This window comes from Ochotona princeps, chromosome 2 (genome assembly GCF_030435755.1).
Source record: "Ochotona princeps isolate mOchPri1 chromosome 2, mOchPri1.hap1, whole genome shotgun sequence".
Taxonomy (NCBI): Eukaryota; Metazoa; Chordata; class Mammalia; order Lagomorpha; family Ochotonidae; genus Ochotona; species Ochotona princeps.
This window is the reverse complement of record NC_080833.1, coordinates 42012249-42040086: the sequence shown is the minus strand read 5'-3', so window position 1 is coordinate 42040086 and position 27838 is coordinate 42012249. Positions and strand designations below refer to the sequence as shown.

The 27838-nt window shown below is 47.1% G+C and overlaps 1 protein-coding gene across 1 annotated transcript; it reads left to right on the top strand.

Moving 5' to 3' along the window:
• Window positions 1-160: 160 nt before the first annotated feature.
• Window positions 161-10764, top strand: LOC101524640 (cytochrome c oxidase assembly factor 7). Its single transcript, XM_058660862.1, has 3 exons — window positions 161-301; window positions 5735-5875; window positions 10102-10764. Exons 1-3 carry the CDS (start codon window positions 196-198, stop codon window positions 10548-10550), a joined length of 696 nt encoding a protein of 231 aa, XP_058516845.1. The 5' UTR covers window positions 161-195; the 3' UTR covers window positions 10551-10764.
• Window positions 10765-27838: the final 17074 nt, after the last annotated feature.

The following is a 27838-nucleotide window of genomic DNA, read 5'->3' as shown; positions in this document are numbered from 1 at the left end:
ACATGCAGGAAATCGTGAAGGCTGCAAAGCAGGTGCAGATGGTGCTGCCCCAAGACAGCAAACATGACAGCTAGGGACTTCAGCCGCGCGAGGACTGCTGGGAAGTCGGGGCTTGCCCTCGGGCTCCGCATCCCGCCCCGCCCCTCAGCTGGCTCACGTGACCGCGGCGGCCAACCGGGACTGACAGGGAGAACCATGGCCGGCTTGGTGGACTTCCAGGATGAGGAGCAGGTGAAATCCTTTCTGGAGAACATGGAAGTGGAGTGCAACTACCAGTGCTACCGCGAGAAGGACCCGGACGGTGAGCGGCGCCGGTGCAGCCTGAGGACGCGTGGGGGTGTGTGTGGGACGAGGCTCGGGTGAGCGACCTCTGAGGAGAGCCGGGTCGGCGGCTGAGGAACACGTGGGGCGAAGCCGGGGCGGGGAGGGGGACCCCGGGGTCTGCGGGGCTCGCGACCCCCAGGGCGAGCTCGGGACGTGTGCAGGTGCAGGGGTCCCAAACAACAACTGAACTGGCTGCACCGCAGCACCCCATCTCGACAAGGCTACTTCTTGAAGGTGACCGGCTACAGCCGCAGGGGTATAATGGTTTCTAAAAGACTCCCTGGATCTTCTGGGAGAGTTGATCTGTATCCAAACTGTAGAGAAAGTTATGGAACTGAGAATCTGGGGAGCCAGCAGGGTGGCAGATCAGGAGGGCTGGACAAGTGCTGATGAATGAAGGAGGCTGGGAGAACAAAGTTTGGACGTGGGCGGAGTTAGGTCTGGGGAGGGAGCCGGGAGAGGTGTTTTGACTGCCGTCTGGAGGGCAGGGTTTGCGGCCGTGTGCTGTGGGGACTGTGAAGAGCGAGGCGTGAAGAAGGGTGCACATACGGATATGGGAAGGAATGGGCGAGGGCCGCCGTCCCTTCTTGGAACATCAGTTCCAGTCCCAGCTACTCCAGCTTCCTGGGAGGGCAGCTGAAGATGGCAGGCCAGGTAGGTGGAGTTCCTGACCTGGCTGTTAGAGCCATTTGGGGAATGAACCAACAGGTGCAAGAGCTCTCTGCCCCCTCTGTTTCGCTCTTCATGTGAAATAATTGTCTTGGAAAAAAAAAATAGGACTGGCTGAGGTACTTCAGAGGGAGACTCCGGGTAGATTGTGTTTGCCAGGGCTACTGTGTAAATATTGTCCGTGGAAGTCAGATTTGTCACGTGAAATAGCCGAATCTGTCCGATTGCACCTTTATCCGATTTTCTGCTTGCAGATAGACAAAAGCTTTAGCTTTTATTTTGTTATAGTATTTGTCGTATTTTTAAATAACATGTTTGTTGTTTTAATTGCCCAAGTGTATCTCCTCATACTTAACTGCCTCTAGACTCATCCAGGACTATGTAAATATATATGCCAGAGTAATCTTTTTATTTATCTTAAAGAAACATGTTCACTTTTTTTTTTTTTTAAAGATTTATTCATTTTATTACAGCCAGATATACACAGAGGAGGAGAGACAGAGAGGAAGATCTTCCGTCCGATGATTCACTCCCCAAGTGAACCGCAACGGGCCGATGCGCGCCGATCCGATGCCGGGAACCTGGAACCTCTTCCGGGTCTCCCACGCGGGTGCAGTGTCCCAAAGCATTGGGCCGTCCTCAACTGCTTTCCCAGGCCACAAGCAGGGAGCTGGATGGGAAGTGGAGCTGCCGGGATTAGAACCGGCGCCCATATGGGATCCCGGGGCTTTCAAGGCGAGGACTTTAGCCGCTAGACCACGCCGCCGGGCCCGAAACATGTTCACTTTTAAATTTTTATTTGAAAGAGGGAGGGAGAGAGGGAGAGATCTTTCATTTGTTGATTTACTGTGCTGCTTTCCCAGGCTCATTAGCAGGAAGCTGGGTTGGAAGCAGAGTAGTCGGGACTTGAACTAACACTCAGTGATGGGAGAAAGCCAGTGTTGCAGGCAGCCATCACACTCACCTCCAGGGCAGCCTTTTTAAAATGTGGGTTGGGTTATCACCTCACTTTTGACAACTCTGCAGTAGTTAGTTTGCTGTTGTATTTGGAACAAAAGCATAACTCGTTATGTTCCACAAGGCCCTGTGGTCTGATGCCTGCCTTCCTCTTTATTTCCTGTCCCACTCAATTCAGCCTCCTTGTACCATCATGTGTCACATAATGACAGAGTTACATTCTGACAGACACCTCACTAGGTGACATCATCTGTCTGTGAACACAATAGTGTAGCAGGCACCTAAAGAAAACTAGTGGCCAGACCAGCACAATATCTCTCCTGACTAATCCTTGACCAGCAAGCACCAACATCGCATACGAACACTGGTTCATGTCCTGGCTGCTCCATTTCCCATCCAGCTCTCTGCTTATGGTCTGGGAAAGCAGTGGAAGATGGCTCAAATCCTTAGGACCTGGCACCCGCATGGGAGACTCAGAAGAAGCTCCAAGCTCCTGGTTTTGGATTGGCTCAGCTCTGGCCGTTGCGGCCACTTGGGGAGTGAACCAGCAGATGGAAGATCCTTTTCTCAGTCTCTCCTTTCTGTATATCTGCATTTCCAATAAAAATAATTTTTTAAAGGAATCCCACCTGATGGAGGTCACTATTTCGTGGGCTCTTGATGCAGATGAGAGAACACGCAGGAAGTGTGCGAGGCTGCTGCTGTTGGAACTCACCATCGCAGCCTGCTTTAAACCTCCTTTTCTGTGGAAGGGTACATTCTCAAACAGTGATAAGAATAGTAAAGTAAATGCAGAAGTCTTCAACAGCCTTGTGTCTTGTCGTTTCCAGGGTCGTGACCTTGTCCTGTGTGTGCAGAACTGCTGTATGACTGGCAGCATGGCAGTTTTGTTCACACCAACATCACCACAGAGCCACCATGCATCACACTACCACCTGGCCATGGCTGGTGTCAGCAGGAGACAGCAGTTCTTCACTTTATTTGTTTATTTATGTATTTAATTAATTAATTTTTTAAAAAGTGTATTGCTTAAGCTCTTTTAAAAAATTTTTTTTAGAGATTTATTAATTTCTTTTGGAAAGTCAGATACACAGAGAGGAGAGAGGAGAGAGAGAGAGAGAGATTCCATCCACTAATGCACTCCCCAAGTGGCCACAACAGCCAGAGCTGAGCCAATCTGAAGCCAGGAGCCACGAACTTCTTCTGGGTCTCCCACATGGGTGCACGATCCCAAGACTTTGGACCATCCTCCACCGCTCTCCCAGGCCACAGAGAGCTGGAAGGGAAGCGGGGATGTCAGGATTAGAACTGGCGCCCATAAAGGATCCCAGTGCATTCAAGGCAAGGACTTTAGCCACTAGGCTACCACACGGGGCCCTATTTATTTATTTTTTTAAGATTTATTTATTATTATTGGAAAGCCGGATATACAGAGAGGAGGAGAGACAGAGAGGAAGATCCTCCATCCGATGATTCACTCCCCAAATGAGCCGCAAAGGCCGGTGCTGCGCTGATCTGAAGCCCGGAACCAGGAACCTCTTCCAGGTCTCCCACACGAGTGCAGGGTCCCAAAGCCTTGGGCCGTCCTCAACTGCTTTCCCAGGCCACAAGCAGGGAGCTGGATGGGAAGTGGAGCTGCCGGGATTAGAACCGGCGCCCATATGGGATCCTGGCACGTTCAAGGCTAGGACTTTAGCCACTAGGCCACGACGCCGGGCCTGATTTATTTATTAGAGATACGGAGAAAGAGAAGTTTTCCATTAACTGGTTCATGCCCAGATGGTTGTAATGGCCAGTGCTGCAGGCCATGGCTTAACCCAGGGTGTCAAAACACCAGCTCTTAAATAACCTTTTAAAAGAAAGGAAAGTGGGCCCGGCAGCGTGGCATAGCGGCTAAAGTCCTCACCTTGAACGCCCCGGGATCCCATATGGGCGCCGTTTCTAATCCTGGCAGCTCCACTTCCCATCCAGCTCCCTGCTTGTGGCCTGGGAAAGCAGTCGAGTACAGCCCAAAGCTTTGGGATCCTGCACCCGTGTGGGAGACCCGGAAGAGGTTCCTGGCTTTGGATCGGCACAGCACCGGCCATTGCGCTCACTTGGGGAGTGAATCATCGGACGGAAGATCTGTCTGTCCTCTCTGTCTGTCCTCCTCTCTGTATATCTGACTTTGTAATAAAAATAAATAAATCTTTAGAAAAAGAAAAGAAAAGAAAGGAAAGTGAGCAAGAGATGATGTGTGACGTCCTTGGGCGTGGAAAGGAAGGGGGAGGGAGAGATGTGAGAACGGAGGCCTGCTGGGGCTGGGGAGCTCCCGGAGGGAACAGCCTGTCTCCAGCTTCTTTGGGCTTCTTGTCCCCAGCCTGGCTGAGGAGTCTGGAAGAGTCATGGCATATTGCTTGCTGCTTTGAATTAACAGACTTTTGGATTTTCTTTGTTGTTGTGTTTTTAATTTTTTTTCCTAAGACTTACTCATTTATTGTCTATACAGATTGATACAGGGAATGGGGAGGCAGGGTATTTCTTTTCTTGCCAGAATTTCTTTTATCATTATTATTTCCTGTGATACAGTTTTGTGGCTATAGGGATTAGTACCTTCTCCTATCCTCCCTCCCATTTCTGGTCTCCCACCATTTTCACCTATATTATCACAGTAATACAGTCCTTTAGTAATAGTTACAAGTTTAACATTCTGCTAAGTGTATGATGATATTGTAGGTATCAGCAAAGTTTGCAAATCTAGTATCATATTGTCAAAGTATATAACTGTTTCATTGGGAGTCCTTTTGTTCAGAAGTAGAAATGTGTGGTGCAGCATATCCATATCTTTTATCTGCAACAGCTGGGGCTGGACCAGGCAAAGTCAAGAGCCAGGAATTCCTTCCATTTCTCCCATGTACCTGGACCATTTATTGCCACCTCAATGCATTCACAGGAAACTGGACTAGAAATAAGAGTAGCCAGGACTCAAACCTGTGCTCTAGTATGGAATGTGTATGTCCTAAGTGGCAGCTTAGTTTACTATGCCACAAGGTTCACTCCAGGTTTCCCTTGTCTTTACTGCAGGACTTCATGAGAGATTCCAAAGGTGAGAAAATGCCAGTCATTGGAGTTTGTAGGGCTTTGTGCCTGCCTGGCAGGGAGCAGAAAGGCTGACGTGTGGGGCCAAAATCTCCCAGGCCATATAGTGCTTCATCCCTGTTGGGGGGCCGGAGGGGTGGGGAGACAGTGCCATTTGTCAGTGCTGTCACTTACCTTCTTTGGGATTAGGTCAGTTTGCCCCAATCTCTCCTGAAAGAGAAGGGACTGGTCTGTTTTTGTTTGTTTAAAAATTCATTTGTTTATTTCAAAGGCAGAAGTACCGAGACAAAGAGGGAGAGATAGATAAAGACATCTTCTACCTGCTGGTTCACTATCCAAATGGCCTCAGTGGCCTATAGCTAGGCTGGTCTGAAGCCAGGAGCCTGGAACTTCTTCCAGGTCTCCCAAGTGGGTTCAGGGGCCCAAGCACATGGGCCATCTTCCACACAACCTTTCCAGGCACATCAGCCGGGAGTAGAGCAGTCAGTACTTGAACCAGTGCTCAGAAGGGAAGCCGGCAATACAGGTGGCTGCCTTATCTACTGTACCCACAGCCAGGACTGGCCTGTCAGACCCAGGAGCCTCATTAGGCCCTCCTGTTCAGCCCGACCCCAGCCCTGGCTCTCACACACGCTGGCTAGTGCATGAGCCTGGCAGGGCTGGTCAGCTGCCCCTGACACTGACTGCTCTGATTCTTTCCTTGCAGGCTGCTACCGGCTGGTGGACTATTTGGAAGGGATCCGGAAGGACTTCCATGAGGCTGCCAAGGTATTGAAGTTCAACTGTGAAGAATACAAGCACAGCGACAGCTGTTACAAACTGGGGTCCTATTATGTGACTGGAAAAGGTAAGGAGGGGCCTGGGTTTGTTTTGTTTGTTAATGTTTTTTGTTGATCAGGGGCTATCATCCCACCCAGGCTTCCTGCTCAGTCCTCACAGGCTATCAGGGAAATGCATTTCAGGAGGACTTGAGGATGAGGCTGAGTCAAGCAGGGAAGGCATAGGCTTCTCAGTTCAACCAATCTCAGGAAGGTTATGTGCAGACAGTGGGACCTTGAGCCAGTGAGTTTAACTGTTTTCTCAGTCCTATCACCTGCAAAGGGGAACACGTAGTCCACACTTTGTAGGCCAGTTGTGAGGCTGATGCTGTGAGATTTGGCAGCAGCACATGCCTCAATACTTAATGAATCCCCTTCCTTCTGTCTTTTCTCCTCATGCCATAATTGTTACCACTGAGCAGGGTTAAGATGGCAGTTGCTAAATCAGCAGATTGGGAGCTTAGGAGTGGCTTAGCTGGATGAGGTCAGGCAAGCTGTGGCCTTCCCAAGGCTTCCTGGGCGTTTCCAGGCCCAAGTTGACTCACTCACATGGCTGTGGGGCAAAGGTCTCAGCTGCTTGCCTGCTCTGATCCTTAGTATTGTTCTTTTTTTTTTTAGAGGTTTACTTGTTTACTTTAATTGAAAGGTGGAGTGGCAGAGACTTTGAGAGGGAGATCATTCAATTGTAGTTTCACTCCCTAAATGGCCACATGCCAGAGCTGGGCCAGGCAAAAGCCAGGAGCATAGAATTTCATCCTAGTCTCTTTAATGGGGGATGAGGTGGGATGACAAGAGCCCAAGACTCCCCTACTTTCCCAGGTAGATTAGCAGGGAGCTGGATAGGAAGCAGCTAGAGAACTCAAACTGGCATTTCAATCTATTTTTATTGCAAAGTCAGATTTACAGAGAGAAGGAGAGACAGATCGAAAGATCTTCTGTCTGCTGGTCCACACCCCAAGTGGCCGCCACGGCTGGGGCTGAGCTGAGCCAAAGCAGGAGCCAGGAGTATCTTCTGAGTCTCCCACAGGTGCAGGGTCCCAAGACTTTGGACTTTTGGACCTCTACTTCCTTCCCAGGCCACAGACAGGGAGCTGGAAGGGAAATGGAGCAGGCAGGATATGAACTGGCACCCATATGGGATCCCAGTGCATGCAAGGTGAGGACTTTAGCCACTAGGCTACTGTGCCAGGCCTAATTTTCAAGATTATTTACTTTTATGGAAAGGCAGATTTACAGAGAGAGGTAGAGAGCTGAACGGCTGGAGCTGAAGCCAGAAACGAGGAGCTTCTTCTGGATCTTCCAAGCAGGTGCAGGGTCCCAAGGCTTTGGACTGTCCTCTGCTGCTTACCCAGGTCACAGACAGGGAGCTGGATGGGATGTGGAACATCCAGGACATGAATCAGCACCCATATGGGATCCCAGTACTTACAGAGCAAGCATTTAAGGATTTAACCCCTGAGGAGCCAATTTGCCGGGCCCTTTTTTTTTTTCTTAAAGGTAGAATTACAGAGAGAAGGAGAGACACACACAGAGAGAGAATCTTCCATCCACTAGTTCACTCCTTGCATGGCCACAATGGAGCTGATCTGATCAGGAACTAGGAGCTTCTTCCAGGTCTTCTACGTGGGTGTGGGGCATGAAGGACTCTGCTGCCTTTCAAGGCCGTAAACAGTAAGCTGGATCCAAAGAGGAGCAGCCAGGACTTGAGCTGGTGCCCATTTTGGATGCCAGTGTCACCGGCAGAGCCTTTACCCCATGTTACTGCGACTTTTATAGTGAACCAAATGGATGGAAGAGATGTTTCTACCCTTATCATTCTGCCTTTCAAATAATAAAATCTCTAATTTATTTATCCCACACTGGAGTGCCTGGGTTTGATTCCCAGCTCAGGCTCCTGATTCAGCTCCTCACAGAGCAGACTTCGGGAGAGAGCAGGCAATGGTTCAAGTAGTTGAGTCCTTGCCACCCACATGGAGACCTGGCTGGAGTGTCTGACTTTGGAATGGAGCTTCTCTCTCTCTCTCTCTCTCTCTCTCTCCCTCCCTCTCCCCTTATATTCTCTCTCCTTCAAATTAGGAATGGAAAAGCTTTTATGAAAGGAAAGTGACGAGCAATATCCATTTAGATTGAATGTTGGGCTAATTGAGGTTACCAAATAAATACAATGTCAGTTAGAGAAACCTTTGGAGTGGTTGTCGAGTGTGATGCTTGAACTCCTGCTTGGGGCACCTATATCCCATGTGGGGGTGCTTGGGCTGAGTTGTGACTGCTCCTCGTTCTAGCTTTCTGCTTCTGCGGACCTGGGAGGCAGCAGGTGCTGGCTCAGGCACTTGAGTTCCTGCCACCCAAGTGGAAGACCTGGGTTGGACGCCTGTTTGGTACAGTGATAGCTGTTGCAGACTTAGGGAGAGTAAATCAGCGGATGAGAGGTATCTCTCTCACGTAAGTAAAAATTCAGAAAACAAATAAACCTTTATGATGTAAAAACATAACTGTAACATTTACAATTATTATTGTGTGCCAGGCTCTTTGTAAGAATATGTTCAGGCTCCTTGTATATCAAGAATATACATATACAGAGAGATTCCATGTTCTGGTACGCTCCCCAAGTGGCTGCAATGACTATAGCTGAACCAATCTGAAGCTAGGAGCTCCACAGGGGTGCAGGCTCTGAGACCTTGGGTCATCCTTTACTGTTTTCCCAGGTCACCAATCGGGGGCTAGATCAGAAGCAGAACAGCCAGGACACAAATCTGTCCCCTTACGGATGCCAACATTGCAGGCAGAAGATAAGTGTGCTGCACTACTCCACCAGCCTCTGTTGCCCTTATTTTACAGATAAGGGTAAAAGAGGTTCACAGTGGTTAAGTAACTTTGCCAATGTCACACAGCCAGTAATTCCTGGAGCTAATGGTTTTTGGCCACATGTCTTTAACCACTGTGCTGTGCTGTCTCCATTGGTGCATGTCAGACAGTGGCTGGGGGAAGCTCCGTAAGGTGTGGCTGTCCTGGCTTTTGTGGTTGTCACTCTGTGTCTAAGACAGTATTCTGTCTAACATGTAGTTAAAACAGAAATACTGTGATTCTAACCTTTCAGTACTTGTCTGACCCCCTCCAGAGACACCTTTAGGAAATTTGACTTTGGTGAAGAAATACCAATTTGTGGATCAACAATTTCCTTTGTTTCACTTTGCTTTTGATTTTCTTCAGATAGAGTCAAGTAGAGTCTGGTAGGACTTTTGTATTTACAAATAACATACATGACCCAGTTTTTAAAAATATTCTTAGGGGCCAGTGAGGCTAAACCTCCACCCACCAGTGCCGTCATCCCATAGAGAAGCTGGATCATGTTCCAGCTGCTCCACTTCTTTTCCAGCTCGCCGCTTATGGCCTAGGAAAGCAACGGAGTCTGACCCAAGGCTGGGGTTCCTACACCTATGTAGGAGAGCTGGAAGACTCCTGACCACCCACATTCAAGTCTGGGATGGAGTTCCTGGCTCATGGCTCAGCTTGGCTCAGGCCTGGCTGCTGCAGTCATTTGGGTAATGAACCAGCAATGGAGGATTTCTGTTTCTCTCTCTCTCTCTCTCTCTCTCTATGTGCCTTTCAAACAAATAAATCTTTAAATCATCTCTGGATTACTCAGGCTACCTAACACTCTGTGCATGCTGAAGTTGTTATACTGTGCTGTTCAGGAGAGTAATGACAAGGGAAATGAAGTCTGAATGTTTATCTCTGAAGAGGCGCAGTTTATCTCTGGGGATTTATAGTCTGCAGTTGGTTGAATTCATGGACATGGAACCCAGAGAACCAGCAGTGTTGAAATGAGCACTTTTAAGATGCTGTATTAATGCTGTAAACCCACAAAGTGGACCTTGTCATTCCCAGTTTTCACCTCCTTTAGCTATTATGGACTTTTCTCATTTTCTAATTACTGTATAATATTTTGGGAATGTAAATTTTATTTGAATGTCAACTACAGTTAAGCATGTGCCGTTTGTTTTTCTTGCTCAGGTTTTGTAATTTGATCAAATGTTTTTATTATAGTTTAATAAATGTTTGCTTTATTAAAAAAAAAAAAAAAAAGATCATTTGAACCAAAGACCACACAACAGACAAAGCTGAATGGTTTGGGTCTGTGGACTGTACCAGGCTCCTTCCTTTCCTGCTGCCTTAGCCCGTGGTGACTTTGGCTCCAAATGTTAGGGTCTTCACTGGCTGGGGTTGACTTTTCCTGTGTTTTCCTTTCCCTGAGGTGGACTGAGCCAGGACCTGAAGGCAGCTTCCAGCTGCTTCCTGATGGCCTGCGAGAAGCCTGGAAAGAAGTCCGTGGAAGCATGTCACAACGTTGGTCTCCTGGCACATGACGGACAGGTTAACGAGGATGGCCAGCCCGACCTGGGCAAGGCCAGGGACTACTACACAAAGGCCTGTGACAGTGGCTATGCCTCCAGCTGCTTCAACCTCAGTGCCATGTTTTTGCAGGGCGCGCCCAACTTCCCCAAGGACATGGGCCTGGCATGCCAATACTCACTGAAAGCCTGTGAGCTAGGCCACATCTGGGCCTGTGCCAATGCCAGTCGCATGTACAAGCTGGGGGATGGTGTCGATAAAGATGAGGCCAAGGCCGAGCTGCTCAAAAACCGGGCCCGGCAGCTGCACAAGGAACAGCAGAAAAGCGTGCAGCCCCTAACATTAGGGTGACTTGGCTCACTCTCACTCTGGGCAAACAGAGATTGAGGCTGGCACTTCCTCTTTCTGAGACCTGTCACAGCAGCCCTTGAAGGTCACAGAATGGAGCAGGAAGAACTTGGGACTTGATATCAATAGCTCCGTTTACTTAAATCCATTGCCCCAACAGCCTGCAATGTTTATTTCAGTCACTATTGCTTTAACTATGAAGACCCACCTGAGTTTATGGGATCTTGACTTTTAGTTTCTGGCAGCTCTGAAAAAAAGGAGCCCCCAAAACAGAGCCATAAAGGTTGGGGGAGGGAAACAGTGACTGGCCCTTGGGAAAATTAGCAGCCACAGGGCCCCCAAAGCAGCCCCAGCATCTTGATTTGCTTAGTAGAGGTTCAATAGACCTGACTGACAGCCTGTGACTTAACCCTTCCTGTGGACTGGCTTTTGTCGCTAGACTCAGATCTCTGCTTGGATTCGTAGAGATGAGGAGGCCGAGGCCACGTCCAGTTGCAGGTTGTCACCCCAGGGGTTGCTGGTGAGAGAGGACACGCAGTGAGGAAGCACCACCCCCCCCCCAACCTGGCCCTCCTGGCTCAGCATCCTCAGGAAGCAGACTCCATCCCTCTCCAGAAGCTGGAGCTGGGATTTGTTTTGATTTAGTTTTGCTTTTTAAAGATTTACTTTTTAATGTTTTTATTCGAAAGGCAGATTTTACAGAGAAGGAGAGAAAGATCTTCCATCCACTGGTTCACTCCCCAAGTGGCCATAGCAGCCGGAGCTGAGCCAGGAGCCAGGAGCTTCTTTCCCCCCATGCAAGTATAGGGTCCATCCTCCACTGCTTTCCCAGACTACATTTAGCTGGGATTTGTAAGCAAGAACTTGATGACACATATCTTTAGATTGATTTTCAAGTCCTCCCACCTAAAATAATTGTCTCTAAGAATAAGCATATTTGACTGATTCATAATTTGTATCATTACCATTTTTCTACAGTCAGGATAGAGAATTTTCTTGATGATGACAGCACTTTTTCTGTTAAGAAAATTTGCTTTGGACCTAGTGCAATGGCTCCATGGCTAAATCCTCACCTTGCAAGCACCAGCATCCCATATGGGCACTGGTTCATGTCGCAGCTGCTGCACTTCCCTTCCAGCTCCCTGTTTATGGCCTAGGAAAGCAGTAGAGAATGGCCCACTGCCCTGGGATCCTGCACCCATGTAGGAGCCCCAGAAAGAAACTCCTGGCTCCTGCCTTCGGATGGGCTCAGTTCCAGCTGTTGTAGCCATTTGAGAAGTGAGTCAGTGGGTAGAAAATCTTTCTGTCTCTCCTCGCTGTAAATCTAATCTGCCTTTCCAAAAAAAAAAATTTTTTTTTTAATTTTACTTTTTCTGTTATGTCCCTGGCTCATCACCAGGGGGCGAGCGTGCCATTTTCCTGCACGTAGCAGGACCATTCTGTCACCTCCTGCTTTCAGCTTTGGGTTTTTGCTGCTGTCCTCCCAAGAAGTCTTGCTGGGTGAGGGTTTTTAAGGAGACTTTCCTGATTGCGAAGAAGAGATAACAAAAGGCATCAATCTTACTTTTTTCTTAATGTGAAGTAGCTTTTGGTTTTGCTTACACTGTAGGCCAACAAACATTGAAAGGTGCTCACCATCAGTAATCATTTGAGAAAGCAAGTCAAAACCACAATAAACTCTTAAAATACAAGGTAACTTTAAGAAAACAACCTGATTTAAAAATGGGCCGACAGGGCAGGTTGTTGTGGTGCCACAAGTTAAGCTGGTTATTTCCAGTGGAGTGCTGGCTCAAGTTGCAGCTACTCTACTTCCAATCCAGCTTCCTGCTGATGTGCCTGGGATGCATCATGATGGCTCAGGTATTTGAATCCCTGCTACCCAAGAGTGACACTTGATGGGAGCACTAGGCTACTGGTTTTGGCCTGGCCCAACCCCAGCCATTGCAGTCAATTGAAGAGTGAACTGGGAGGTGCAAAATCTGTCTCTCGCTCTGTCTTTCACATTCTGCCTTTCAAATAAAAAAAAATATTTTTTTGAAAGTGCCAGAAGTGAGCATTCAGTTTGTCAGCTAGAGCACCGGTTAGGACATTCACACCGCGTATACTGCCTGAATTTGATATGCATCAAGCTCATGATTCCAGCTTCTGGGTAATGCAGATCCTGAGACACCAGAGATAGTTCAAGCAGTTGGGTTTCTGCCACCCACCCACGGAGGAAACCTGGCTTCTTGCCTTCAGCCCAAGTCTCACTGTTGAGGGCATTCATTTTATTTTAATTTTGTTCGAGGCACTTAGAAATTAGTCAGGCTTCAGAGTTCTCACTGTCTTTTATGGGTTGAAAAGCCCTTACCAGATACCTCACAAAGGAGGGTCCACAGGTGGCAAGCAAGCACATGAGCAGAAGGCCTGTTGACATGTCAGGGGAAGTGCACGCTAGAACGAGACTACTGCGTGCCAGGCAGCCATTGCAAAGCTGACAGCCAGACCGCTGAGGGCAGATACTGGCTGGATGTGGAGCAACATGAACTCTCCATGTCACTAAGCAGGGACGCAAGAGAACACAGCTGCTTTGGGAGGCAGCACAGTGGGCCCTAAACATACTCTGACCATTTGGTTTAGAAGCTGAATGCATGAATAGATGGTACATCCAGACAATGGGATATAAATCAATGTTATGAATAAATACACTCCCAGGCCATGAAAAGATGTGTGAGCGTGGTAGGTAAGTATGTAATGGATCAATAAATAAATACTAGTATCAAGTGAACAGAGCCAATCTGGGAAGTACGGTCATAACTACATGACAGTGTTATCTTCTAGAAAAGGTTAAGCCGTGGAAGCCATGGAAAGTTGGGTGGCGGGGATGATTCATTAGCACGCAGAGCATTTGCGGGCAGTAAAACTGGTACTATACTGTGAATATACTTCTCTAAATCCCAAAAGTGTGTGGCACTAAGAGTGAAACCTAATCTAAACTGAGTATGGGGTGATAATGTGTCTGAAGGTTTACAAATCACAGCAAAGACACCACTGTGGCAGGGGGCATGGATAGTCAGGGACTATGTGTGAAGGCAGAACAACTATGGGGGCTCAGTTTTGCTGAATCTGAAACGGCTCTGTTATAACAAGTAGCATGTGGGGCTGGCATTGTGCACAGAGGGCTAAGCCACTATTCCACTTCTGATCCAGCTTCCTGCTACTATACCTGGGAAAGCAGTAGAAAGTGGCTCAAGTACCTGGGCCCCTGCTGTCCGTGTGGGACACCCAGGTGGAGTCCTAAGCTGACTTCATCCTGGTCAGGCCCTGGCCTTTGTGACCATTTTGGGAGAGAACCAGTGGATGGAAGATCTTTCTTGTATCTTCCTGTTTTTTGCTCTTTCAAAATCTTTTAAAAAAAGACTTTAAAGAATCTATTCAGATAAAACCACAGTGAGATACTGTCTCACTCCCAGTGGGATGGCTGCCTTTAAAACAAAAAGGTTTTGGGCCCGGTGGCGTGGCCTAGTGGCTAAAGTCCTCGCCTTGAGGGCCCCGGGATCCCATATGGGCGCCGGTTCTAATCCTGGCAGCTTCACTTCCCATCCGGCTCCCTGCTTGTGGCCTGGGAAAGCAAAACGAGGATGGCCCAAAGCTTTGGGACCCTGCGCCCGTGTGGGAGACCTGGAGGAGATTCCTGGATCTTGGCTTTGGATTGGCACAGAACCGGCCTTTGGGCTCACTTGGGGAGTGAATCACCGGATGGAAGATCTTCCTCTCTGTCTCTCCTCCTCTCTGTATATCTGACTTTGTAATAAAAATAAATAATAAAATCTTAAAAAAAAAAAAGGTTTTAAGAATATGGAGAAATCAGAACCCTTGTGTACCCTGATGGGGAATTAAAATCATGAAGCTGTTATTAGAAACAACATGTCAGTTCCTCAAAAACTTAAAAATAGATTTTCTGTATGATCCAGCAATTTCATACCCAAAACAAACAAAAGCAGTCTCCGAAAGATATTTGTGTATGCATGGTCATGGCAGCATTATGCACAATAACCAGAAGGCAGAAGCAGCCAAGTGTCCATCAACAGGTGAGTGGAGAAACATGACGTGGCATACGCCTACCATGAAATACTAATATTACAGTCTTGAAAAGGAAGGAAATGCTGACATCTGCTACCATGCAACTGAGGCTTGGAAGACACACCAAGTGACAGAAGCCGGTCATAAACAGATGTACCATATATGCGCGATCTGGCGTCATTCGGAAGTTAAATCTGAATTTATAAAGGAGGCTGGTGGTTATCAGGGTGGGGAATAGGGAGAGAAGGGGGGAATTGTTCAGTGGGTATCAGAGTTGTAAGAAAACTGAAGATTGACTGTTGAACAACGTGAATATACTTAACACTACTGAATTGTACATGTGAAAATGGTTGAGGTGATAAGTTTTATAGTAGGTGTACTTACTGTATTTGTAAAAGCCTATACATTTGCTGCATTTAAAAATAAAAGGTTGGGGACTGGTGCAGTGGCATCATCACACTAAGCCTCCGTGGTTCACATACCATATGAACACCAGTTCATATCCCAGCTGCTCCACTTCTAATTTGTCTTTCTGCTTGTTACCTGGGAAAGCAGCAAAGGATGGCCCAAAGTCTTGGGACCCTACCCCCACATGGAGATACGGCTTTGAATGAGCTCAACTTTGGCCATTGCAACCATCTGAAGAATAAACTAGCAGATAGAAAAATCTTTCAGGCCCAGCGTGATAACTCAGTGACTAAATCTCCTTGCAACCACTGGGATCCCTTATGGACACTGATTTGTGTCCCGGCTTCTCCACTTCCTATCCAGCTCACTGCTTGTGGCCTGAGAGAGCAGAGAAGGATGACTCAAAGCTTTGGGATCCTGCACCCATGTGAGAGATCCTAAGAAGCTTCTGGCTTTGGATCAGCTCGGCTCTGGCCATTGAGGCCACTTGGGAAGTGACTCAACTGTAAATCTCACTCTGTAAATCTGTCTTAAAAAAAAAAAAACTTTAAAAGAAAAGTCTTTTCCCCGCAGCTCTGCCTTTCAAATAAAAGTAAGTAATTGAATCTTTACAAAAAAAAAAAATAAGACAAGATTTGAAGTTTTGAGTAATAAAAGTAATGCGTTCTCATGGAATGTAGTTTGGAACTTGGGAAAAAGCCATTGACCCTGCCAGTGTTTAGCACCATGGCTTGCTTGTTTTTTCTCTCTCTCTCTTCAGCCTTTCTCTTTCTTTCTTTCTTCCTTCCTTTCCCTTCCTTCCTTCCATCCTTTCTCTCTCTTGTCTCTCAATTTATTTCTCCCTTTACTTGAAAGGGACAGAGAAAGCAAGATCTCCCATCTTCTGGTTCACTTTACCATTTACTATTTGCCTGCAACAGCTAGGGCTGGATGAGGCCAAAGCAAGGAGCCCAGGACCCAATTCAGCTTTCCCACATAAGTGGCAGGGACCCAATAACTTGAATTGTCATCCATTGCTTCTCAGAGTAGGCCCGGCAGGAAGCTTGTGGAGAGGTGCAGCCCAGATTCCATGATAAGGAATGCAGATGCTCCAAACCACACTCCTCAACTGGCAATGCCTCAATCAGGAGGTTGTTAAAATCCCATCATTTCATTTAAATCAAGAGTTTTGTCATTTTGGGGGATTAGGTTGACTAATTTCTTACTGGAGTCACATAGAGAGAAGGAAAGACACAGAAGGTCTTCCATCTGCTGATTCACTCCCCAAATGGCCACAATGACCAGAGCTGAGTTAATCCAAAGCCAGGAGCCAGGAGCTTCCTCCACATCTCGCATGTGGGCACAGGGGCCTAAGGACTTGGGCCATCCTCTGCTGTTTTCCTAGGCTAAACACAAATAACTGGATTGGAAATGGAACTGCCAAGACATGAACCAGCACCCATATGAGATGCCAGTGCTTGCAGGTGGAAGATTAGCCTGTTGAGAACTGGCCCTGCTGAATTATTGTTTCATGAACAGGTTCCACCTGGGGTCCGTGGAACGTGCCTTCTTGAGTCATGTACTGGAATGGGACTGGGAACAAAGCATTGGGCGCAGTATGATGGCTCAGTGGCTAAATCCTCACATTGCATATGCCAGGATCCCATATGGGTGCCGGTTTATGTCCCAGAGGGTCCACTTTCCATCCAGCTCCCTCCTTGTGGCCTATGAAATCAGTAGAAGATGGCACAAAGCCTTAGGACCTTGTACCCATGTGGGAGACCTGGAAGAAACTCCTGGCTCCTGACTTCAGATCAGCTTGGCTCCAGCCATTGTAGCTTCTTGGGAGAGTGAACCAGTGGATGGAGATCTTTGTCTCTCCTCCTCTGTAAATTTGACTTTCCAATAAGAATAAATCAATCTTTTTTAAAAAAAAGAATGAGCCTTAGCAGTGTCAGAATGACAATTCTCACAAAAGGCAGTGAGAGTGGATTCAGAGCGCTTCCTGTGCAGGTTCTGTGGGAGGTGGGGCTGACAGCAGCCAGGGCCATGTGCGTCACATTTACATGCAGTCTTGAAGGTCAAGGTTTGAAAATGGGTTTTCAGACTCTGCTCACAGCAAGCAGTGTCATTGCTGTGTCTACTGGCCAGCAGGCATTGGAGTCACCATTAGCAACTGTTTCCTATGCTTTCCCTATATGCGAGGTTTGCCTGGATACGAGGAAGGCAAAGATAACTCAGATGGTCTAAAAAGATGATTCAGAATTGACTAGTGGTATGTGTTCTCATTGAGATCTCACCGTCCAGTGCTCAGTGTGTTCTCACTGAGATCCCACCGTCCAGTGCTCAGTGTGTTCTCACTGAGATCCCACCGTCCAGTGCTCAGTGTGTTCTCACTGAGATCCCACCGTCCAGTGCTCAGTGTGTTCTCACTGAGATCCCACCGTCCAGTGCTCAGTGTGTTCTCACTGAGATCCCACCGTCCAGTGCTCAGTGTGTTCTCACTGAGATCTCACCGTCCAGTGCTCAGTGCAAACTAAGTATGTGTATCTCAGGCACGTCACACACAAAGACGTTTCAAGGGGATATTTGTAGGCTTTTTAAGAAAAAGATTTTTTTGATTTGATAGGCACATTTACAAGGAGAAGCAGAGACAGACAGAGAAGGTTCTACATCTGCTGGTTCACTCCTCCAATGACGACAGCAGCCAGCACTGAGCTGATCCACAGCCGGGAGGTAGAAGCTCCTTCCAGATTTCCCACATGGGTGCAGGAGCCCAAGAGCTTGGGCCATCCTCTGCTGCTTTGCCAAGCCATAATAAGCAGGGAGCTGAATGGGAAGTGGAGCAGCTGGCATGCCAGCACCACAAGGTGAAGGATTAACCTGTTGAATCCCAGTACCAGCCCCATAATTGTATGTTTTTTAAAAGCATGAGGTAATCATTTTAGGGTGAAAATCTGAAAAGGTTTTGGCTTTCTAGCATTCATTTTTTGATTTTTTAAATTATTATTCCTTACATGCAGGTTGAGGTGGACAAAAGACTTCCCATTTCATGGGTCTAAATGCTTCAGCAGGGCTCTGGTTTGCATTTTGCTTGCCCAAGGCTGTCTCAGGGCTGGATGGCCTTGGGCGGGGTACCCAGCCTCCTGCGATTGGGTCTTGTCACCTCTCAGGTGGGGCTATCTATCAAAGACTTGTAGTGCAGTTGTAAGCAGCTCTTGGCATAGAATGGAGAATGAGTTCTATGGAGCTGAGTTTTGCAGTCCGACCTTGTGAGCCAGTGAGGTGGTCTGGCTGTAGGGAGGTTGTCTGTGCTGCTGCTGTCTTAATATGGGGGTGGGGAGCTGTTGTGGAGGGGGCCTCTCTAGGAGAGTGCCAAACACCTGCAGGAGGTCAGCCTGCCCAGGGGTGCTGCAGACACAGAAGACCCACCTACCGACTGACCATGGTGGAAACTATTCCCAGCTGTCGCGCTCCTGCCCGGGCTTGAGGAGGGGGATTGAATTACAGCGTATAAATCAGGCCTCCCCATGGCGGGAAGCGGAAAGACCGAATTCTTTACCCTCACATAAATCTCCCCACCCCCATGAGATAATCCTAGTCTCCCTGTTTAGCCCCATCATGTTCCTAACTCAGACTTCAGCATCAGGGAATTGCTTGTAGTCTCTGCAATACACCCCCAAAAATATCCTCAGTGTGCACACACGGTAACCATGGGTGATGATGAATATGTTAATTAATTTGATTGTGGTAATCAAGATCAGTGTATACATAAATCATCACATTGAATATAAATTTGTCAATTAAGCAATGAAAAAATAACAGCAAAAATACCCAGGGTTTTTCTTACTGCAGTGCTGTTGCTATTGCTGGCTTTTCTCTCTGTTCTCTCTGGCCTGTTCTAATACCATCTTCCTTCATCTTTTTTTTTTTTTTCATTTAAAGTTTTATTTATTGCTTTATATGAAAGGCAGATTTACAGAGGAGAGACACAGAAATCATCCACTGGTTTACTCTCCAAATGGCCATGAGGACTGGAGCTGAGCCAATCCAAAGCCAAGAGCTAGGAGCTTTCAGGTCTCCCCACATAGTTTAGGGGTCCAAGGACTAGAGTGATCTTCCATTGCTTTCCCAGGCCGTAAGCAGGGAGCTAGATGGGAAGTGGAGCAGCTGGGACAATGAATGGGTGCCCATATGGGATGCTGGTACTTGTAAGCAGAGGGCTAACCTGTTGAGTTATTGCAATGGCCCCATACCCAAGGATTCTTTTTTTTTTTTTTAAGATGTGTTTATTTTTATTGGAAAGACAAATTTACAGAGAGGAGGAGAGAAGAGAGAAAGATCTCCCATCCAATGGTTCACTTCCCAAGTGGCCACAATGGCCAGAGCTGAGCCAATCCGAAGCCAGGAGCCAGGAGCTTCACCCAGATCTCCCACATGAGTATAGGGCCACAAGGCTTTGGGCCGTCCTCTACTGCTTGCCTAGGCCACAAGCAGGGAGCTGGATGGAAAGTGAAACAGCCGGGCATCAACCAGCACCCAAACCTGATCCCGGTGCATACAAGATGAGGACTTTAGTCACTTAGGCAACCATGCTGGGCCTACCCGCGTGATTCTTTTTTTTTTTTACTTGCATTTCATTTTATGACATCATTTCATAGGCTCTGAGGTTCCCCCAACCCCTCCCCGTTCCTCCCCCCATGGTGGATTCCTCCACCTTCTTGCAGTATTACAGTTAAAGTCCAGTCAAGCTTCTTTCATTGCAAGCATGTGCCATGCATAGAGTCCAGCATCTTATTGTCCAGATCAATTCAACAGTTTCTTGGGGAGACCATCTCTGGTCTAAAAGCAGAGCTGGCAGAATGTCATTCTGATCAATTAAAAGCCATAACATAACATCAACAACGGTTTACAATATTATGGAGTTAATCGATACGGTATTGAGTGACTGATATGTTAGAAAATGCAAGTTCTTAACCACACCCTTTGACTACTTCATTGACATTTCAATTTTAGTTTATATACAACCTGCTTCTATCCACCTTAAAATGGCTATAGGATACTATTCAGCTGTCTCGTGTCTATTTCCGTTTTTGTATTTAGCAGTTTATTGTATTGAAGCATAATTTTTACTGAACTAGGCAGATTTTAGGGTAGTCCAAACTGGCTTATAACTTTAACAAGGCATATGTCAACAGTTGAGACACAGAACAATTTTAGGAGGGGTGTGCAGAGAAATCTTCAATACCCCAGTGAGGAGTAACTTATTTTCGTGTCCTACCTAATAAGGTATATATGTGAGTCCCTGCTGACCATTTCCTGTCTGGTTCTAAGCTTTTCTTGTTGTTCTCTATCTATTCTAATTTTTTGTTGTTTTTCGTTTTGTTTAGTTTTGTTTTGTTTTTAGGGGGGGACTCCGGGGCAACCCTGATGGTCTTTGCAGGAGAGGGTGGGAATCCAAAGTTGGAACTAAGTGAAGACCAGAGGAAGCTCCTCTTCCTAGTCCTGAAGGAAGTTTACTGTTCTGTTTCTGCAGACCACTCAGGGCTCCTGGCTGTTGTTCTGATGACATTGGACCCTGCGAGGAAGGATTTGGGCTTCTTCCATCCCATGTGGGAGATTCAAATGGGAGTGGAGGACCTCAGAGTTCTCAGCCTCCAAAGGCACTCCAATTCTTATGCACACCAAAGTGGATGCCAATTCTCCTACTAGAAAGTAGTATAAATAAGACCAGCATTGTGGCATAGCAAGTTAAGTTGCCACCTGCAGTGCCAGCATCCCATATGTGTGCTGGTTCAAGTACGGGCTGCTCCACTTCTGATCCAGATCCCTGCTAATAATGCGCCTGGGAAAGCAAGAGGAGATAGATCAAGTGCTTGGATTGTGAAAGTAAAGATAACATGAGGTCATTATCATTTAAGATATACAAAGGTAAAAGTAAAAACAATAGGGAATCACTATTAGTCAGGCTCACCATTGTTTTAAGGAAACAGGCCATAACTAGGCCGGAACAATGTGGTTTAACTTGATTACCTCTTGCTTCTGTAAAATGCTTTGGCAAATAGAGTTCGACTGGCCCACAGGATGAGATTTTAATCATGAAAGGAAAGGGCCCCATGTACTAGGAACTTTTGTAATTAACTAGGGTCCCATCAACCTGACAAACATCCAATATCTGGGAATGAGTTGACTGAGAAATGAACTCTGTATGAACCAACCCTATGTGACCAGTCTTCTATAAAATCCCTGCATATGTGTTGTTTGGGGTCACACTCTGGCAAGGAGTGTCAGTCCTGTTGTTTGGTTGGTTGCCCTGCCTCTCATTTTAATAAAACTTTGCTATTAGCAGTCGAGTGAATGCAACAGGACCCCTGCACTCACATGGAAGATCTTGGAGAAATTCATGGTTCTAGGCATTGACCTGGCCCAGCCCTAATCATTGAGGCCACTTATAGAGTGAGCCAGGGGATAGAAGTCCTCTCTCTTTCTCTGTAACTCTATTTTTCAAATAAATAAAATAAATCCATTGAAAAAAGATTACTATCAAGCTGGCTTCCCAGCTTGGCACTTTGACCTAGGGGCAATCTGGGCTGTTCAGCTTCCACAGTTTATACAATTCCACCAAAATATCCCACTTTCTCTCCTGCTTGGCATAAGCATAGCTAGTTCATAACAGTCCCTCACAGCCAGGTCTATATGTCACCCAGTCTGGGAAGCCTGCCTGGATCTCCTAGGTCTGCACTGCCCTGAAAGTCCTTGTGCTTCTGCCTCTGAGTTCTTTCCTCAGGGTGTGAGACAATACAGGTGCTGCAGGAGCGACAGTCAGGTGCAAGTCCTTTCCACTCCCAGTGCCCAGCTCCTGCCCTGGCTTAGCTCAGAGGCCAAAGAAATCTGCACTGGAGGACAGTGAAGGGAAACTCTTGGGGGACAAATCCTATCTTCCGATAGATCCACTGAGCATTGGAAAGGTTGCCTTTTAGAAGGGTCTGGATTTACATCACTGCTCTGCCATGTACAACTGTGTTTTGTTCCCTCTTTGAACCTCATTTGCTTTTTTCAGTTGAAGTGTTGAGCAGGATAAAGCAAGCAAAATGCCTTGCTCAAGGTGAGGTACAATCTTTTTTTTTTCACATGTTTATTATTATTATTATTATTATTATTAATATCCCTCATTACCCTCCCTAAGTGATGTCCCCTATATTATCACAATAGTATAGTTCTTCAAAGCAGTCTTAAGTCCATCATTACGGGTATGGACAATGGTAGAGAGTCAGGTATCCTATTATCAAGCCATAGTTAACAGTTTCATTGATCTGAAAGTAGAGATGCATACTGTATTGCATCCTCACATCTGGATATGATAGTCTCTATTGCAGTTACTATACAGCCCCTTAATTTTCCTTTATTATTTCATTAATTTTTTAAAATTTATCTTTCTTTTATTGGAAAGTTAGATATACAGAGAAGGAGAGACAGAGAGAAAGACCTTCTGTCCACTGATTCACCCCCTAAGTGGCCACAATGGTTGTAGTTCAGCTGGTCTAAAGTCAGGAGGCAGGAGCTTCTTCCAGGTCTCCCAAGTGGGTACAGGGTCCCAAGGCTTTGGGCCGTCCTCAACTGCCTTGCCAGGCCACAAGCAGGGAGCTGGATGGGAAGTGGAACAGCCGGGATTAGGACTGGCGTCCATGTGGGATCCCGGCATGTGCAAGGCAAGGACTTCATCGACTAAGTTACTATGCTGAGCCCCATTAAATAAATTCTTAAATCCAGTTTCTCTTTTTGTACTTTTTGGGACTCCCATAACTCTTATATTTGGCCTGTTAATAGTGTCCCTTAATCCTTAAATACTTTTCTTAGCTTGACTTAGTTCCTTTCCCAGCTGTTTGATTATTTTATTATTGTGGCAAAAAAATATCTTCCAATTCTGAGATTATTTCTTCTGCCTCATTCATTCTATTATGGAGACTTTCACCTGAATTTTTAATTTGTTTCACTGTGTCCTTCATTTCTAATAATTCTACTTGATTTTATTTCAGTGTTGCTATTTCCTGTGTGACATATTCCTTAAATTTCTTGAACTCCTGTATGTGCTTTATAACAAGTGTTTGGAATTATTTATCCCCATTTTTTCTATGTATTCCTCAGTTCACCGTGAGGTTAACAAAGGCATTTGCTCCTTTGCAAGGGAGTCTTCTGTAATATTCACTGTGCTTCTGTCTCTTCTTTTGTTCTTGGTCATTGTACTTCTGATTGCCAGGTTCTTTTCTTTAGGGCAAGTTCCTAAATTGTGTCACCCACAGGTCTACAGCTCTATTTTCTTATTGAGCCTGGTATCCAGTTCTTTGTTTGCAGTCACTTGTCACACTCCCTCCAGCAAGTTTCAGGCCTGGATTCTAGTGTTAGGCTTCCATCACAGTCTCCATAACCTCAGATCTGGCTTACCACTCACCACCTCCTGTGATCCTGTTGTGGCTGCACCGTTGTCTGTGCAATCTTTCTCACATTTCTGATTCGAACAGTGCCCGGGATTAGGGACACATCAGTTGTCCTAATTAACTAGGTTGTTAGTGGTGCTGATCTTGCCAGAACCTGCTGGTCATTAAATCTGAGGGCCACCCAGACCTATTTTGACCGGAAAGATGCCAAAGTCGGTATTATTTTCCCTGTGGGACCAGTGCAATGCATTGAGCTGGAAGTGGATTGCTACCAGCTCAGCATATGCGCAGTTCACTGTTGTTCCTCCAGTCTCAAAGCCTTTGCCACACTGTACAAAATGGTACCAGATGTGGGGGTACCAGGTCTGGGGGCTACCTAGAATTATTTTGGGTGGAACCTATAGGATGCCAAGTGGGTGCAATGCACTGAGCCAGAAATGAGTTCACTCCCAGCTTAGTGCATGTGCAGTCCTGTCCCACACCTTTTGCCTCCTTACACAAAATTGTGTCCTATGTGACTCTGGTGGGGGTCTGGATTGTGAAATCCACCCTGTTCCTGGACCGCATGTTTGGAGTATATCGCTCTGTCTCTGCTCCTGGTTGAATCAAAAAAATCATCAGGATGGGCAATTCTTTGCCTGGGTTCACCCCCTGAGCTCCTGGTGAATGCTCCTTCCCACCTTCTTGCTGGTGGAGCTCCAGCTGCCAGTGAAGCTCAATTCGCTGCTTGCTGACTGCCACTGGGGTATCTGATCACTGTAACACCACACCATTCTCCCTGCTGTTTTCCCTTGTCCTTCATTCTCCAGGTGTCCTGCCCATCAGCCTGTCCCCTCCTATTTCCTGGAATGTGCCCTGTCTGCTTCACTCTGGCTAATGATTTTCCGTCTGTTTAAACATGTCCCTACCCTATTCCACCATCTTGATTCCCTTCCATGTTTACCCTTTGAATTTATTTTTTAATTTACTTTTTTCATCTTACATAAAAGAGAGATGGATGTCTACAGAAATCTTCCATCCACTGGTTTACTCTTCTGATGTCCACAACAGCCCAGCAGATGGGGAAGCTGAGACCAGGAGCCCTGAACATCCTTCTGGGCCTTCCACATGGGTGGCAGGGACACAAGTGCTTGAGCTTCTGCAGCTTCCTAGGGTTCATATGAGCAGGAAGCTAGAATTGGAAGCAGTGCCAGGACTCAAACCAGGTACTCTAATGTGAGATGTGGGCATCCTGAGTAGTGTCTTAACTGCTATACCAAATACTTGTCCACTGCTAGGCACGTTCTAATTGCGTAATGGCTTCCCAAGGGGCAACCAGCAGTAGGCTTGCTCTGTACAGGTCAGGGAGTAGAAGCAGGTTTAGTGGATGAGAGCCACCAAGAGGCAGAATTCAGCTCCTAAAGGTCAAATAGGAAGAATGACTCCCTGGTTGGCAAAACAGGAACACCTGGGGGCAGATGGGCTTCCTGCCACAGGGATCTGCAAGCCAAGGGCAGATGCTCACCTCTCAGGGTTGATGCAAAGGGGACTGATTCAAGGTGAGCTTGGGGTCAGAAAGTGAGTGTGGAAACTCTGGAATGTGGGAGCCAAGTCAGGTATTTCAATTAGTGCCTTCTAGAGTCCACCAACACTAAGAACTTCATCATGGCTGTACCCTAGGTTGGACACTGGGGACACAGAGCTGAATGTGACACAGCCCCTGACATTTAGGAAATCATGGTCTAAATGGATCATTTACTGTGCAAATACTATGTGCCAGAGACTCTGATTCTCTCAGCAACCTTCCGTGAGAACTTTTTTTTTCTTCTTTTAAAGATGTATTTATTTATTTGAGAGGCAAAGTTACAGAGAGAGAGAGAGATCTTCCATCCACTGGTTCAACTCTCCAAGTGGCAGCAATAGCCAAGATTGAGTCAGGCTGAGGCCAGGAGCCAGAAGCTTCTTCTGGATTTCCCACATGTGTGCAGGGGCCCAAACACTTGGGCCATCTTCCGCTGCTTTCTCAGGTGCATTAACAGGAAGCTGGATTGGAAGTGGAGCAATCAGGATTCAAACTGGTACCCATATGGGCTGTCAGTGCTGTAGGTGGCAGCTTAGCCAGCTGTGCCACACCTTCCATCCTGGGTGCTTTCGTCTCACTGTTTTTCGGACAAGGAAATGAGTTTGGCCAAAGTAGCTTGTGTTGTGCCGGATTTTGATATCCCCAGAAAATCATCAAGTCTGAAGTCAGTGCTAAGGCATAAAGGTGGCTTATTCAGGTTAACCTAGGTCTCCCAGCCACCTCCCCCAGCCCAGCAGGGCTGGGTGGGGGAGAGGCAGCCGCAGCCGAGGCTGCTGCAGGATCCGCAGGGAAGGCAAAAAGAGAGAGCAAGAGCCCAAGCCCTCCCAGTTCTTATACATTTTAGGCTATTAATTATACAGTCATGATTTAGCAGGTTTCTACTGGTGGGTTTGAAGCAAGCAACTTTCAAAAAGTATAAATCGATGGGGCGGTGAATCTTCTCAAACACCAGGTACCTGCTTCCTGAGGAGTGGTCTTCCTACGTGACCTGCCAGGTGTCCTGCCGGGTGTCATGTAGACTATCAGGCCTGGAGTTCACACAGCCCCCAGCTAAGCCATTAAGGCAGAATCACAAAAGGCAGAAAACATCTAGGTTCTTCACTTGCAGAAAGATACACAGACCAAATGATTGTCCATCTGGGGTTAGAATTCAGCCCTGCCTGTCTTCTAAAAGCTCTTTTTGCTTCCCAAGGCTGCCTCACACCTGGGTATTAGAAACTTTTTGCAGTCCCAGGAAGAGGCTCAGACAGCCCTCAGGGCCTTGTGGTATGAAGGAGATGCTGACAAACGTGGGTTAAAAGCCTAAGGTCAGCCCAGAAGGACAAGGTCTTCTCACAGCAGGCTCACTGCCCAGGGAGTTCTCTCCAGTCCAGACCAGGGAAGCACTGAGGCCAGACCTTGCCACTCCTACGCAGGGCCAGCGCCAGGACTCCTCAAGGAAACCTGAAACCAGGCTGGGTTCCATCAACTGCAAAAATAGCAGCTGACTCTCCCCTCCCCCAGTTGATCTAACAATCAGGTTCCAAAAGGCCCGGTTGGACTCTGGATGGCAGGCCGCAAACACTGACCTTGAAACTGCTGTGGGATGTAGTAATACCCGTGGCAACATCCTATTACTTGTCAATTGTATGCAGGGAGGGAAGGGTGCCTCCTGGGCAGGAGGCATATGAAACAGGGAGCTCATTTCACAGCCGAGTAACTGGCACTCAGAGGCACCAAGAACTTGTTCTAACCTACCCTGAGTAGGCACACAGGCTGGATCTGAGCCCAGGCTGCCTCCAGCCATGACCCTGGGGGAAGGGTATCCTCAAGACCCCAGAAGATTCTCAGGACTCCAGAGCTGGTGTTGTGCCGCAGCCAGTTAAGCCCTGCATTGGCGTTTCTGGCATTGCATATAGGGGCTCTGGTTTGAATACCACCCATTCTGCCTTTCATTCAGCTCCCTGCCAAGGCAGGCAGGGGATCACCCAAGTGCTGGGCTCCTACAGCCCACATGGGTGACCCGGGTGGAGCTCCAGGTTTTCAGCTTCAGCCTAGTTCAGCTCTAGCAGCTGTGAACCAACAATTGGAATCTCTCTGTCTCTCTCTCTCTTTCTGCATTTTAAAGAAATAAAAATAAATCCAGCCGACACCATGGTATATGGTAGGATAAGCTTCCTCCTACAATGCTGGCATACCCTGTGGGTGCTAGTTTGTGTCCTGTCTGCTCCACTTTTGATCCCACTTATGGCCTGGGATAACAGTGGAGGATGGTTCAAGTCTGTGGGCCCCTACACCAATGTGGGAGACTAGACAGAGATCCTGGCTTTGGATCGGTCCATCTCTAGCAATTGTGACCATTTGGAGAATGAAGCAGCAGCTAGAAGATTTTTCTCCCTGTTTATCATTCTTTCTCTCTGTAATCTTCTTTTCAAATAAATAATATTTTATAAATTTTTAAATATATATATTATTTGTTTTTATTGGGAAGGTGGATTTACAGAGAGAAGAGTCAGAGAAAAAAATCTTCCATCTGCTGGTTTACTCCCCAAATGACCACAATGGTCGGAACTGAGCCAGTCTGAATCCAGGAGTCAGGAGCTTCTTCAGGGTCTACCATACAGGTGCAGGATCCCAAGGTTTGGGTCATCCTCTACTGCTTTCCCAGGCCACAAGCAAGGACCTAGATGGGAAGTGGAGCAGCTGGGACACAAACCAGCACCTATTCATCCCAGTGCTAGCCAGGGGAGGATTAGCATCAGGCCCTAAAAATAAGCTTTTAAAGAATTCAGGAGAATCCTAGGCAGAGCCTGATTCAGTCACTTTCCAATTGTTTGCCTATACAGCAGGGTGCAGCCCAGGCTCTT